The sequence below is a fragment of the Echiichthys vipera genome (assembly GCF_963691815.1).
Source record: "Echiichthys vipera genome assembly, chromosome: 6".
NCBI lineage: Eukaryota > Metazoa > Chordata > Actinopteri > Perciformes > Trachinidae > Echiichthys > Echiichthys vipera.
In genome coordinates this window covers 9,417,529-9,433,160 of record NC_139831.1, presented here as the reverse complement: position 1 = coordinate 9,433,160, position 15,632 = coordinate 9,417,529, and the positions used below count along the sequence as shown (strand labels likewise).

General features: G+C 40.8%; 1 protein-coding gene across 1 annotated transcript in view; it reads right to left on the bottom strand.

The window, feature by feature from the left end:
• Nucleotides 1–15,632, bottom strand: part of zdhhc9 (zDHHC palmitoyltransferase 9) — a 31,404-nt gene that overhangs the window by 11,792 nt on the left and 3,980 nt on the right. Inside the window, exons 3-4 of the mRNA XM_083915059.1 lie at nt 7,665–7,825; nt 1,403–1,561 (exon numbers count right to left, since the gene is read on the bottom strand). Of these exons, the coding sequence (XP_083771185.1) occupies nt 1,403–1,561; nt 7,665–7,825 (320 nt within the window). The remainder of the gene's footprint in view (nt 1–1,402; nt 1,562–7,664; nt 7,826–15,632) is intronic.

The following is a 15,632-nucleotide window of genomic DNA, read 5'->3' as shown; positions in this document are numbered from 1 at the left end:
CTTCTATAATTCTTGGCTCTAGAGATGGAAGTGTTTGTCAGATGGGCCATTGGCTTCAACCAACACGCTAAACTATGAGCGTGAACATGGTAAACATTGTACCTGCTAAACATCAGCATCGTGACTGTCAGCACTGAGCTCAAAGTGCAGCCTCGCAGAGCAGCTAGCATGGCTTTAGACTCTTTGTCTTGTAGATATAGACTGATAAAAATGTAGTCTCCGTCATGTCAGCCATATACTTCTGCAGAATCCAAATGAAGCTCAAAGTCGGTGGCTCTCACATCTCCAGCTGTTGCCATTTTGGCAGTGTCTGGCGTCGCTCCCAACTAATCAAAAAATGGTCAAAGAGGTGGAGTGCGAAGCCTACAGTCTCCGTTAGCCATCTGCCTCTCATTTTTCACGGGACGTCACCTACATCAGCTTTAAAGCTCAGAGCACTTTACGAGCTTGATAATCAAACCAAACTGCAACATTGTCCATTTGACAAAAAAAAAGGTCTGGAGCCGAGAGATCACTTTTCCTCCATAGTTATTGTTTTATTTCAACTGTGTGGTGCATTCAGAGAGAAGGCTCCGGGTATAAACAAATATACTTTGCGACGCAGTTTGGCCATTTTTTATTATGCTCCATTTTCTGTGCCAGACTTTAACCGCTGTAAACAATGATACTTTCAGGAAGAAAAGATATGACTGCAGTAAAAAAGGGACTGAGGCATAGTGCTGTGTCACACTAGTGTGTGTGTGGGTGTGTGTGTGTGTGTGTGTGTTTCTACAGCAGGTGGATACAGATGAACCAGTGTTCACAATGACTGAGCACTTATTTCCTGACTGAGCCTCCACTGTCTCCTCTCATCGCCTATGAGTCTAATCTCCCTTCAGACACATTCCTCAAACACTGTTATTCTGACACACACACACACACACACACACACACACACACACACACACACACACACACACACACACACACACACACACACACACACACACACACACACACACACACACACACACACACACACACACACACACACACACACACACACACACACACACACACACACACACACACACACACACACACACACACACACACACACACACACACACACACACACACACACACACACACACACACACACACACACACACACACACACACACACACACACACACACACACATACACACACACACACACACACACACACAGCTATGATTTCACATTGTTTCATTATTGAATGCAGAGAGGTAATTTGGTAATAATCATCACATCAGGAAGCTATTTTTCCCCACAAACACCACTCACCTTTCTATTTCTGAAAGCCTGAAATAGACCGATTTCAATGAGCTGTCTTCTCACTTTGTAAAGCGTGTGACGGCAGATCAGAGAACGTTTCTTACCGACGCAGTTGTCACAGATGCTGCAGTGAGATGCTCGAGGTGGTCGGAAGATCTTGCAGGTGTAGCAGTATTTGAGCTTGACGATCTGGTTGTTGATCTGAACGTTGCGGATTCGAGGCGGGGGTCGCTGCCCTGCGGGGACGTTCCCGTTGGCCGCCTCTGTGGAAACAAAAGACATTCATTAGCAATCTCGATCACACAGTTAGAAATTATAGAAGTTATCTAATCACAATATAATACAACAATACCACAAACTGTCAACAAATGAACACCTCACAGTGTTTTCACAAATAATGACAATAAGGACACCTGTCAGAGGAGATCTTGTTTGGGTCGCCAAATAGATTTTGCAGAATTTAAGTGATGTTAATTGCAAATTAACACTTTTACGACTTGATCTGAACTTAAATGAACGTTATAGTTAGAGGAAAAACTAGAGTTAACTGCATTCAATTTGCTGTTTAAGTCACTCGTGGGGATATTCAGGATTATCCTGATAATGGGAATTCACCACAATTGACTGACTGTGAGCTTTTTTTTAAATCATTATTCTCAACAAAAATAATTATTGTCCCATCCCTAATGTGTATAATATTCCACTGATGAGAGGGGGAAACAGGAGAAGCCACTTATTTAGTCTTTTTTATCAGTTTTTATTTTTTTACTGAAGAGAGGAAGTAAAAACTGTTCATTAATGCAGAAATGTGTTAAACAGGCAGTGAGAAATGTGAGATTCAGTGACAAGGACAAGAAGAAATGGGACGTAAATCTTGACAGCTGAACCTTGAGGATGTCAGTGAATGACAACATTGGTCTGGTACAGTATAGATGATGGTGGATTTTATGTGTAATCGCTGCTGAGCTGTTAATATTATTTATTATTATAGCAACACTAAAACGCATCCAGAATCCTTTGGGCTTCAGCTAACCTTCCCAACACTGAAATATATCTTTTTTACGTGAGATGGTTTCTTTCCAACCAAATGAAACTCTCACACATTCACTTTTCTTGGCAATTCAGATATTTTCTGATTATGAAGCGCTGCAGGAACTCTGGAGGAAAGAGAGGCTGGCTAATGACCCGAGGGCTGCTGGCTGGAGTCTCCCCAGAGGGAAACTGTTAGAGAGAAATCGACCATTAACATGCTGTGGAGGGAGAGCGTGAATGTGAGGCTGATGGAAAAGAGCGAGCATGCTCATTTGACTTTCTGTTGATAAATTAAGATAAGAAATGTGGTACTTTGCTGCAGCGGCCAGAGTTTAACTCCGACTTGTGGCCCTCTGACAGGAAAAAGAGAGAGAGAAAAGGGGATGACGTTCATGTGTGCATGAGAGGCAGGTGGTATGGTATTATATACACACATACAGTAGCATGGCATAGATAGATGACAAAATACAAATAAATAAGTGAATAAGGTAATGAATAAAAATAAATATAAGAAAAGATAGAAGAGGGAGAAAAAACGGGGGGAAAATAAATGAATAATAATTAATATCTGCAATAAATAATCCCATTTAGAAAATTAAATGAAGTAAAAAAATAAAAATGAAAATTTGACCTGTTTGTGGAGAAAGAGTTCACAGATGAGGAAAGAAAATCGACATAAACCAAGCTGCATTTTTATCATTTGTACAAATCTCTCTGTTAAACAAAACAGTTTCTGCTTAATAAATCAGTGGAAAATTTACAAGCTTGTATTAAAACCATCCATATTGCACCTACAGACATAAAGATTGTGAAATTTACTTTGGATTTGACAGCACAAACGGCTCTGCATTATGCATCTCGTGAATGTAAGATTAGTGGCTTTCGGGATAACCCAGGAGAGAATAAATTAAGGAGTCGTCACTCACGGGGGGATGCTGCCCCTCCCTCGGGTAGCAAAGCTGCCTCTCTGTTAGTGGCGTTATAAATTCCAAGAGGAAGCCTCTCCCGCTATTAGCATTCCCCCTCGGGACTTGTGGCTTACAGGCTGAGGGGACTGAGCAACGTAGAGCTTCATCAACGCGCCTGCCTCGGCCTCACAATGACATCCTCCATAGCAGCCTTCTCAGCTGGCTGTTATCTGTTAGCACGCCCACGCTCTTATCAGCAAACAGCTACTCCAACACATTAAAAAACATACTGTACAAGAGCTACAAGTGTGGGATGGAAGTTGTTAAACCAAGTGCTTCATTTATGCTGCTTTAGTGCATATTTTTCAAATGCACATTTTTTACCAAAAACCATATTTTTTTTCATATTTACTGAAACTGTCACTATACCACAATGAGGCAGGCAATCTGTGAAAAAGTCATACATCTGGGGCGTGCGGGGGCTCAGGGGTTAGAGAAATGTATACAGAAGCTTAAAGTCCTTGACACAACGGCCTGAGTTCGATTACGACCTGCAGCCCTTTGTTGCATGTCGCCGCCTCTCTCTCCTACTCAACCTCTTGCTGTCCTTTCATAATAAAGGCATGAAAAGGCAGACACACAATGAATCTATAAAAGAAAAAGCCATCGTCTTTATCTCCATCTTCTGTTCCTGTCTGCTCCCAGAGCCCTCTCTGTGCCCTTCTGCTAGTTTCCAACGCGCCCGAAGAAAAACAACCAATCAGAGCTGGAGCCAGGAGTCTCTGGTGCCGCGTCAATGACTTCTCTGATCTCTGATCAACCATGAACCGATATTCTGTCACTGTATTGCATATTTCTTGCATAAAGTCTTTTTAGAAAGATATTTGAGTGTAAAATGAGAAAGTTTAAAGGATAAACTTTCTAATTTGACGGATATACAGAAACTAAAATATGTTTCTGAAAAAACACTTTATGCTCAAAATATTCAACACAGTAACAGAACAGTGATTCGTGTTTTATCAGCGCTGCCTAGTTTCACAGTTTGATCGGAGTTCAGAGCAGTTAATGCGTCAGAGACTCCTCCGCTCTGATTGGTTGTCGGTCAGGTGCAGTGAACATAGCAGATGACATTTGGAGCAGACAGACAGAGAGGTAGAGATACATGCCTTTTTCACAGATCAACTGTCTTGTTGTGCTGTCAGGATAAAGTGACAGTTTCAGCAAAAATGGAACTACTGAATACTACCAACTATAGCTTTAAGTGCCTGCACTCGCACATGTTTATCACTTTACTGCATATAGCTCCCCTAAATTAAATATATTTGGGTTTTATTCTGCTGATCTTGCAAAAGAAACTACATTTAAAGACTTCACTTTGAGCTTAAGGAACTAGTGATGAGCATTTTTGATAATTATATGACCAATAAAAGACTTAACGCTCAATAATTTATCAGTAATGGAAATAATCCATTAAATAAATTAGTTGCAGCTCTATTCACATTAATAATTCCTAATGAGACTTTCTCACATAAACTACATGCAGGAGCTGTACAGGTCATCACAGCTGCAGTCAGTTAGACCAGCGAGCCATGAGCACGGGGGATGAGTCAAAGTCATGATGAGAGAAGCGCTGGCTGCAAGCTAACCCGTCCTCTGAGGACCGACCGCCCCAGCCTTGCTTTTACAGCCCTCCTCTGTCATAACCAAAGACCAGTCCCGACCCATGCCTCTTGACTGGAGCGAGAGAGCACGAGTGATGGCTGAAGGACACCGTGAATCTTTAACAGAGACAAAGAGTGAACGTTGAACAGCCACACAGGAAGACAGGGAGGGCTGGTGCAGAAATACTGCAGGAGGAAAGCTCATTCCTCCAGATATAAAGAGAGTCTTGACAGCGGCTCTGAGACAACAAGGCTTATTTATCTTTTGTTTGAAACGACTTAGTTGTCATTATGATACAGTCAGGGTATAGTTTGTTTTGTGTAATGAGACAACAGGATCCCTTGTAATGAATGTGTGCTAGACTAAGCACTACATCCACCGACGAGCACAACCAACCTTCAGCAACGTAAAGCACAACTAACATGAATAAACCAACAGGATGGAGGCTTTCTGCTCACTGCGTAACTGGCATATATGCTGAAGTATTTATGCCTCCAAAATACTTTCAATGGAGCTACTTCCACCTAATTTGGACGCCATTTTACACAAAACCTAGACGATGATGATGTAACAGCGCATGAACTGTAATAACCATCTGTTAGTTGTTAACTAAACATTTGAATGGCTGTAGATAAGGGATTTGTGCCTGGCGGCTTCATCAGCACTGGCAGCACAGAATAACCGTGCACACTTCGAGGTGAGGAGCTAAACTGCAATTACACAGGAAGAAGTGAGACCACACGCCACTTCACACCTGACAGTGGATCTCAGTATTATTACTGGAGATGCCTAAATAAAGATGCTACTGGGCTGTTCCTTTGTTGTCACTATAAACTGACATCATTGCAGACTTTATCCTGTGCTAACAAGCATTCTGTAGATTCACACAACCATGGTATATTTATAATCCTAGTCAAAATTAAATGGATATGCAGAGGTTCTTCAGGACACCACTAACAACTTTTGTTTCCAAGAACAATCCCAGCAACAAAGGCTGGAGGAACTGTAGTATGGTCGGGGACCTTATATTTTGGGACAGTTTGAAAATACAAATATTTTGGAAATATGTCAAAGAACAACTGGAAAACATTTTGGCAGTGGACCTTCCTATGGACTCTCTGTGTTTCCCCGATCAACTGTTTAGTAGAACAATGTTATATATTATATATTTTGTTGATGATTGCAAGAAAAACTGTTGCTACCAATTGGATGAATTGACCCTCCATGATCACTTAGTGGTTACAGAGTAAACATGTCTACATGATGGCATACATGACTGCCCAATTACAGCTAAAACTACCTGTTTTCATGGGAAGGTGGACCCCAGTTACTGACTATCCTGCCCCACACTTACACTCTCAGTTATTATTATTTTTTTATTATCTAAAAGAACAATTTAAGATATGTGCTATACCCTTTACAGTGCTATCTGTGTGTGACAGATGAGACCCGATCTCAAGAGGATTTTTTGTATTCATTTGTGATGTTAATTACCTGTTGATGTGCATTAATGGCAATTAATGGCAAAAGAAATGAATGTGTTTATAAACGTAAATACTCTTTTAAATGTTGCATTTCCACCCAGATTTGAATGTTTCTCTAAATACTAGGGATGTTGGGATTAAGCGACTTTGCCATAACCACGGTTACATAACGTCACGATTTCATAACCGTAAGAACTGAAGAAGCCACAATATCTGTGCTGTCCTGATTCTTGCATTGTTGCCCAGCGTGCTACTGTTTACTTTCTAAACCTTGTGAGAAATGCAGTAGTTACCTGCATGTAACTCCAGTTGTATTTGTTGAACCCTCTTTTTTCAATAAAAGTCAGCTGACATGTTTTATTTGCATTTGAACCAAAATAATGCTTGTTTCTTTTTCCTTCTATAGTTTCCAATAAATTATTCCCTGACGTATAATCATGAAAATGTTTTATTTCCTCTGACAATAATCAGAATATCAAAATCTCATATTGTGACATCCCGACCAAATACTAATAAATACATAAACCTCCAATAAGTATTTGTTGTTTTGGCCACACGGTGCAGCAAAAACAAGTTGGACAACATTGACATATACAGTCGCTTTTTTACATCCAGCCAGTTTCTGCCCACCTGATGAATGTAGGTCGAATATTCATTCTTCTTTTAGCTCTGTTTTAGGTCTCTTCCCACTCCTGAGAACAATATTTGACTCTTTAGCTGCTAAATGCTCCACTTTTTTCACTATCTAGTTGCTACTTTCACAGTGTTCAGCGTAAAGTGCATAAAGCCACAGGGACCTGCAGATCCAGGCGATAATTCTCTTTAGGTAGCGACCCCTTTCACACCGACTGAACACTGTGATTTAATAAATTGTTATTATAAGAATACGGATTATACCAGCTTTAAGATATATGTCTATATGTCACCAAAGCAGAGTGTATGTGTGATCCTGCAACACAGAAGCTTGTTAAACAGATCTTTAAAAGGCTACACGCATTTCCTCAATCTTCTTTTTGTTATTTCACATAAGAGATTTCTGTATTTGTGTGTTGGTCACGGTCAGTGCATCGGATCAAACCACACCACACAGTCCTCTTAAACTTAGAATAGATAGTACATACAGATGTTTTTTTTAATTATTTTGATAATGATTATTCAGTAAATATTTCATTTATTGAAGTTTTAAGGGAGAATATTTTAAACAAAAGCATAGAGGGTTGAGAACTCAAAAGTACGCTAAATGTAAAGACAAGATATCTCTAACATTTCCTGTAACTCACCAATTTCCATCTCGATGAATGTGGCTTCCTCTGGAAGAGCCCGCGGCAGCACCCCGGGGTCACTGAAGCTGGTCCTCAGCAACATGGCGATGACGAAGATGAAGAGCACGGCAGCGAAAACTGGGATGGCAGGAGACAGATGGACAGCCAGGTACGGACATCTGAAGGAAAACAAAGCGGATACAGATCCAGTATAAAGGCACAAGCAGCAGTTTTTGTCAGTAGTTACTCAGTTTATCTTTAATACACAGAACCGTGAGTGAAAACTTCCGTGTCTTGCTTTGTCACGATTAGAGCTGCTACGGTTAGTAGATTCATTTATTGTTCAATTTGACGGTTGCCAGAATATTCATCAGCAATTATTTGATTTGATGATTTGTTAGCATAATATTTTCTGGTTCCAGATTCTTTAATGAGATCATTTTTGAAACTTGTCACCTTGGATCTGGGGGATTTGATGGACATTTTTTCAAACATTTCTGACATTTTATAGTCAAAACGATGAATAATTACCGGATCATTTGAATTGTTAGTTGCAGCCCTAAATTTCATTGCAAAAGAAATATTTTATATTATAGCATCACACTCAAAGACAGTATGTGCTGAGAGGGCATGGCAACAAGGTACATATTCTGAGCAGAAGGTCATGAACCACAAGAGCCACTCTGTCTCTGGACCGTGCTGAATTCACGGACGTAAATAAAACAGCCCTTCCCCTCACCTTCTGGAGGAAGAGCAGAGAAACATTTGCATAACTCCAGGCCATTCAGATTAGTGCCAGCAGGGCTCCAGCGAGAAGTCCTGCTGCTCAGAGCGATAACAGATGTGAGCTGCAGTGCAAAGTGCTGCGACAGAACAGAACAGCAGCAGCAGCGAAGGCTTCTGCATGAAGCTATTAATAGTTAAACTGTGTGGCCGGCCTCATCTCCCTCCCAAGTGGCTGGGATCATATATTCATAATGCAACGCTAATGTTACTGTACAAACTTGTGTACTGCATGTCAGACATAAAGGCCGCACACACAGATGACAAACACTCTGCTTCATTTTACGGAAGATGGAAGTTTGAACCATTGAAAGGACATTTTCAGTGAGAAACGCACATCAGTTATTTCATCCGACATTACATTTACTGCACAAATACATTTAGATATTATTCTCTTTTTGTTGTAGTAAATTATACCTACAACTCAGTATAAACAGAGCAAAAATGATTAAATAAATCAATCAGTGGATTGACAAAATAAAAATCTGCAGCTACTTTGATTATCGATTGATTGACTAAGTCATTTTTTTAAATGATAATAAACTGAATATCTTCTGGATCTGGACAAAACCTTTTACAGAACAAATGAAAAACGTAAGCTAAATAATCAGCAGATTCATAGATAAATCACTTATAATTAGGAGCGGTTACTTAAGTATAAGTTATAAGGATTTTCTATGCAAAACTGGTACACAAAGTGCATTTGTGTGGAACATGAGATCCCATCAGACAGCCGCCATTTATCTGTATCACATATCAGCCAAAACACTGCAGATACAGTTACATAAATGAGTATGACCAATAAATTATTCTGGGTGGCCAAAACTGCTTGAAAGCAGCACTAATGCATGTTTTTATTACTGTGATTGTTTCTGGTTTAGTTGGGATTTTTTTGATCAGACTTTACTCTTATAGATATTTTTAAACTTCAGGACCAATGTGTTGGAGAACAGAGCCAACACAAGTAAAAGACGTGTGTCTGTGCAAATACTTACTTCACTGTACATCTGACAAAATATAAGCTGAGACAATTAGGCGTTTAATCAGGAACTTTCCATATCCCATCTTCCAAGAAGTAAGGATTTGTTACTTCCCTCTGTTTTATCATTTAAAACTGATTACCTTTGAATTTTGGACTCTGGCAATTATCTACATCATCATTTACGGTGCCTTTATAATATTGTCTTGTCCTCACCACACACACACGCAGCTCAAAGTAAGTTTAAGATCTACGGGATGTAACTGAGTAAACAACTGCCAGTCAGCACAACACAGCAGAGAACAAAGTCTACCTGTACAGTCACACCTGTTCATGTAGATACACCATGCAGGTACGTCGGCATACCTGTGCACTGATACAACACAACACACAACACTTGCCGAACTGGTCTGAGCAGTTTCCCTGCAGTGCCTTTTTTCACAATCATTGAAACCAGAAGCAGAGATCAAATCAATATAAATTTCCACTGGACCAGGCCTGTGAAGTTTGGCTCATTTGTTTAGAGCAGAGAGCAGCCGGTGGATTTAGACCGAGGAGAGGCAGTCTGTCGATGAAGCGTAATTCCCGTAATGATGACTGGTAAGTATTGGAGGCACACTCAATCATCGCTTCCCATCAGGCTCTCCACGTCCTTCCTGGATGTGACCGTTTCCTCTGCTGTTGAGGAGCAGAGTTGCGCTGGCACAGTGACGCCGCATGTTCATCAGTCACCACAGACACAACAGAAAAAAGCTGGACTTAATCAGGCCCCGCTTCCATGTGGGGGGGTGTTTTCATCAGTGAGGCGATCAATCAGACCGCCAAGTGACACTCACATGCCACTTACACATTTCCTTCCTTTCTGCTTCTCCTTTGAGGCTCACAATAAAGGCAAGGGAAGTTTATTTATATAGCACGTTTTACACGCAGAGGCAACTCAAAGTGATTTACATAATGAAGTTTAAAAAGACACAGGTAGGACGAATAAAAGAGTTATAAATAAAATAATTCAAGTGCAATCTCAGACAGAGTACAGTTTCATTGAAAGTGGTGCAAATCTGAGTTCTTTCTTCCAAAACTAAGTATATTTACTCAGGTACCCCAGCCAACATGAACTGTGTTTAACTGTGTTAAAGTAAAACTCCAACTCAGTTTTCCCGTCGGTTTACAGGTGTTGGGAAGTTCTACTAGCCACGTGAGACCATCAAGTCTGGTAACGTACGCCAGAGAAAATTTGGAGAAGTTTGCCAAGTGACCGAACCAATCAGCGTTTGGTTTTGAGGCAGGTTTAAGTGTGACGCATCGAGAAGCGACTATTCAGTGTACACAAAATGGCGGCTTCTGCGGATGAGATGAGCGCAGCTATTGCTTTTTTCTCTTGGATCCTTCTGTTGGAATATGGACCGGACACCTGAAATTGTGCCTTTTATCCGTAAATTTGCGTTACACAAACGGCAAATATCTTTTACAGACATGTTGTTTACTTTCGGAGCTGTAAGTACATCCTACGCTTCGTTGATCCGATTGGTTGGTTCTGCCCGTATGTTGGTGATAGACAGATGGTTTATCCAATCAGCAACCGGTATTTCCGCATCTACCTAAAAGATCTCCAAACGAGAGTTACCAGATGGATATGCTGAGCAAATGTGAATGAATCTATCTGGCGGAGTCGGGTTAAAGTTCTTCTGCATATGTGATAAAAACTTGTACTTTTGTGTCTCCAGAGGAAGTTGTGCAAAGACTGATAAACTGATAAACTCATGTCACCTGGGTCCATGTGGTTGGAGCTGAAGACTGCAAGGTTGAACATGAAAAAAAAAAAATCTGGGGTGTGCAGTTAGAAAGAAGTGAGTTCATCAGACCTCTGTTTCTCGCTAACGGCTTCATTAGCCAACGCTAGCATAACACAACCAATTCAAGCACCACTCTGTCTGCAGTCAAGGTGCTCTGTGGGTAAGGTAGGCAGTAGGTTTTGACAAGGGGGATATATAAAAATATATTTTTATTACACTTCAGTGTTTCTGCCATGTGCTAAATATCTTGTTTGCTTAATGGGCCCCACGGTCATAAAAAACCTTCAAGAGTGACCATTGGGCCCAGACCTCTTTGCATATAGAGATTAAATGACTTTTTTAGTTTAATAATGGCACCACATTAGATGAGAAACCTGCAATCGTCCGGTAATAAAATATAGTAATTATATTAATATAAAACAATCTCAGTGTTACATAAGAAAGAGATAAGTTACATACTGGCCTTCACTTTTGTGTGTGTGTGTATGTGTGCGTGTGTGCGTGTCTGTGTGTCTGTGTGTGTGTGTGTGCTGGGGTAGGCATTAGGGTGTGTCTACTGCAGACTTTGATCCAGAGGATTCCCCCTCTTAACTCAGATGACACAAGCTCAAAGATGAGAAGCTTTTAAAGTAATAAAAGGATATTGCTGAATTAAAATTACTTCAACTTCTCAGCAATAAAACCACCGAAGCCAGGATTTAATCTGTTGTTGAACATTTCAGCCCTTCCTTTATTAATACTTAACAGTTGTAAGCTGTTGCAGATCTGAATGAATCATACTACAGATGAATTATGCACCTGCTGTGCAGGCAGATCCACAGTGGGCCTCAGTAACAGCCCTCTGTCATACACACATCTGCAGACTGACTCAGACTCTACTTGTCCTCATCCTCCTGCAGAGAACCACTACATTACCCAACTTGGTAAATATTCTGAGAAGAGGGTGATTTCATGCTCTTTTCCGCAGTTGTGATCATGCCTCTCATGTATTACCATTATCTGAAAAACAAATACCCGACGATCTTTGATCACACATTGAAGCCGTCGTCAGCGGGCTTTGAGCTGAAATGTGTTTGTTTTCGCCCACAATAAATAAGACGACTTCTCATTTGTGAGCGCTGGAGTTTTGTTTTCTTTACCGTGAACCCGTTCCACTATTCAAGATTTGGTGCTGTGCAGGCTTCTTTCATAATTTCATACATGATTTATTATGTTTTCATTGGAAATAAACACGGTCGTATAGTTTTCACAAAAAGAGCAAGGATGTCAGTTCTGGTTACCTGGATTATAAAATACAGTCACAACCTGAGAAACAGGTTAAAAAATCTGTTTTAGCTGCAAAAGACAGAATATTTCTCATCCAGGGGTTTTAGAGACTTTGAGGAATCTGGAAATACCTTCAGAGCTGAAGTGAGTTTTAAACAACCGTCCAGGTTTTTCAAAGATTGCCAGTTATTTTTTTGCTTAAAAGAAAATACTTAAAGTCTTCTATTTCCATCCTCTAAAGTGTTTGATATTGACTATAGCGACTTGTATCTGAGCAAAGTTTGTCACTAGAGAGTTGTTTTTATCTTCCTATCTGTGCACTTCCCTGAAACCTGACATTCAAACGTATCCCTGGCAGCTTAACTTGGTATGTCACTAATCCATAAACCTAATATGTGAAACACTATTCAACGAGGAAACAACTTCGACACAACACCACCAAGAAACCTGAAACCTCCAGCGCAGAGTGGACTGTCAGTGCAGAAAGAAAACACACTGGCGTCATAGCTGTCAGCCACTGGCAGTTACATGTTGATGAGCCGTTGGCGTGCTGATGTTTAGTTCTCGGGCCTGCTCGCCAACCTCCGGTAGAAGCTACAACGTAGAGTCACAAGCTACCGCGAATACAAACACAAGCATGGGCAGCAGGGGCGGGAGCAAGGCCAGGCAAAGAATTCCTCAATGAGGGAGAAAGAGAAGATTTGCTTCTAGCCTGGGATCTGAGTTATTTTTTACTATGTGGGAAATCCATGTCAAACAAAATATGAATCATATCAGAGCAGATTTTTAATACTCAAACACGTGTCTGGAGTGGGACTTTAAAGGGACACTGCAGTTTTTCAACCAGCTTTGTGTCAGTACATGCAAAGATTTGCTTTAACCCTGTGAATTGAATGCAATGGTCCATGAGGAGACTCTCATTTCTCAACCAGAAATACGTCCTTTTAAACAGTTTGAAATCCTACTCCAATGTATGATGAGTTACAAAGAGGCTGAAGCTCCAGATGATGCAATCTGTTGTCCAGTTTAAATCAGCCTTCCTTGTTACGCAACACTTAAATACCATATGAGAGAGATGAAACATGAGAGCCTGGGTCATGGTCGTTTTATCAGGATTAAAGATAGGATTACTGATGTTGCGTCACAGAATATTCACTAAGTGAAATGAAGAATAAGTTTAAATCTGATGATTTAATTTCAGCCACATGAAACACGACACCAGTGATTCCACAGCAGTACTAAAGATGCAATCATCGCCATACATTTCTTCGAGCAGAGCATCTATTTCGAGCCAAATAGATGAATACAAAGTGAGGAAACGTTTGCGACAGGATGTGGGCACAACGATCACTTCACCCTCCACAGAAAAGCAGCCCTCTCCTCCTGCCAGAGAAGCATCCAGAGAACAAAGCCTGTAGATCACTCTTACTGTAAATGGTGTGTGTACTCTGAATAGGGCATAAATCATGTTACTGCTCGTTTAGCCAGGGCTGGAAGCTGCTTTCTGATTGGCTAACAGAGAGACAGGGTGGGGTTAGATGCTGAGGGAGGCTCAGGGGTCGGTTACCAGATCTCCTCTGACTGCAGCCGCACGCTCTGCACTTCTCCTCAATACATCTTCACATTTTATGAAGCGGACGAGAGGATGGGTGGTCAGCCGGACACACTGAACGCAGCATGTACGGATGTAGAGTACACAAAAAACACACATCTCATTACATGCACATATGCTTCTCTGGCCTCGTAGCTCAGCGTCCTGGGGTGGACAGACGGATGACACACTGTCCTTGTGTTCCAGTTTCTAGTTCCTTCATCCAAGCTCCATAGTCCGCGTGGACATGTATGCATGCATGCACACCACATTCACATTTACACAAACAGGAACCAAACCAGTGAGCATCCAACTGTGAGGAAGCCTTTTGCGGATACAGACATGTTTCTAAAGCCTTTCATACAGCAGAGGTAAACTATAAACATGATAAGGCACAGTGCTAAAATTGAGTCTGTAAAGGGAAAATCATCCTCACTGAATAATTTGTTTAGTTGTTCCTCATGGGCCTTTCCGTTTGTGTATTCGTCTGCTCGTTTCCGCAATTTAGCACAAATTAAAGCGCAGAGAGTTTTCCCTGCATGGGGTGACGATGGCTGGTGATAAAAGTGAGATGTCTGCTCGGCCCGTGTTGGATGTTAGCCAGCCCACGCCAGGACACTGCCCTCTCTGTTCAACGTCCCGGTGCAGCTCAGAGCTCAACTTCAAGCCCAAACCTCTTCCACAACAAGAGAACTACACTACAAAGACAGTGGACGCGATAACGGATCTACAGTTTACACAAAAACCTTTGTTTCTTAAATTAGATTATAATGATGCAGTGTCATGCGTGTTTTTTGTGCAGTAGACTGTCGTACGGGTTTTAATCAATGTTATTAGATGATTTATTGATTGGAACTAGAGGTGCAAGTCATTTTTTATGAAATATGGTAAAAAAGGATGTTTCTGTTTTCTATCATATTAAACTGAATATCTTTAGGTTTTGGACTGACACATCAAGACATTTAAGATTTCACTGACTTGGACTTGGAAACTGGGAGTTGTTTTATTGAATGAATCAATTAAACAGAAAATGATCTGCAGGTTAATCGATAATTAAAATAATAATGAGTTGCAGCCCTATCCGGTCTTTAAGTCTGACATAAGACACTTTTGTTGCTCTGTCAAAACAACAGCAATGGCTGAACCTGTTACGATCACTGCTTTCTTCAGTGAGACACTTTTTCAATGACAATTACATCTATTACATCTACAATTACATCTACATCTGCTCAAACAACTGCGACATTGTAGAAATACGAGGCTTGGACCCAGAAATCGTACTTTGAAAGGGAGTTATGTCACAACTTAGAGACCGGATTAATAACAGACGAATTGTTTCACTTATCTTCTACTAAAGATGTTTGTTAATCACGCTAAACATTAAACAAAGTACAGCTGAGGCTGTAAACAAGAACAGTTTTGACCTGATGGTGGGGACCAGGGGACGACCAAAGTGATGACAATTCACTCTGAAGGGGCGGCTTAATGTCTGTACCAAACTTCACCCAGACAATCCCTTAACAGTTTTGAAGATATTTACTTCTACAAAATGCCAAAAATTCAGTGCTACTTGA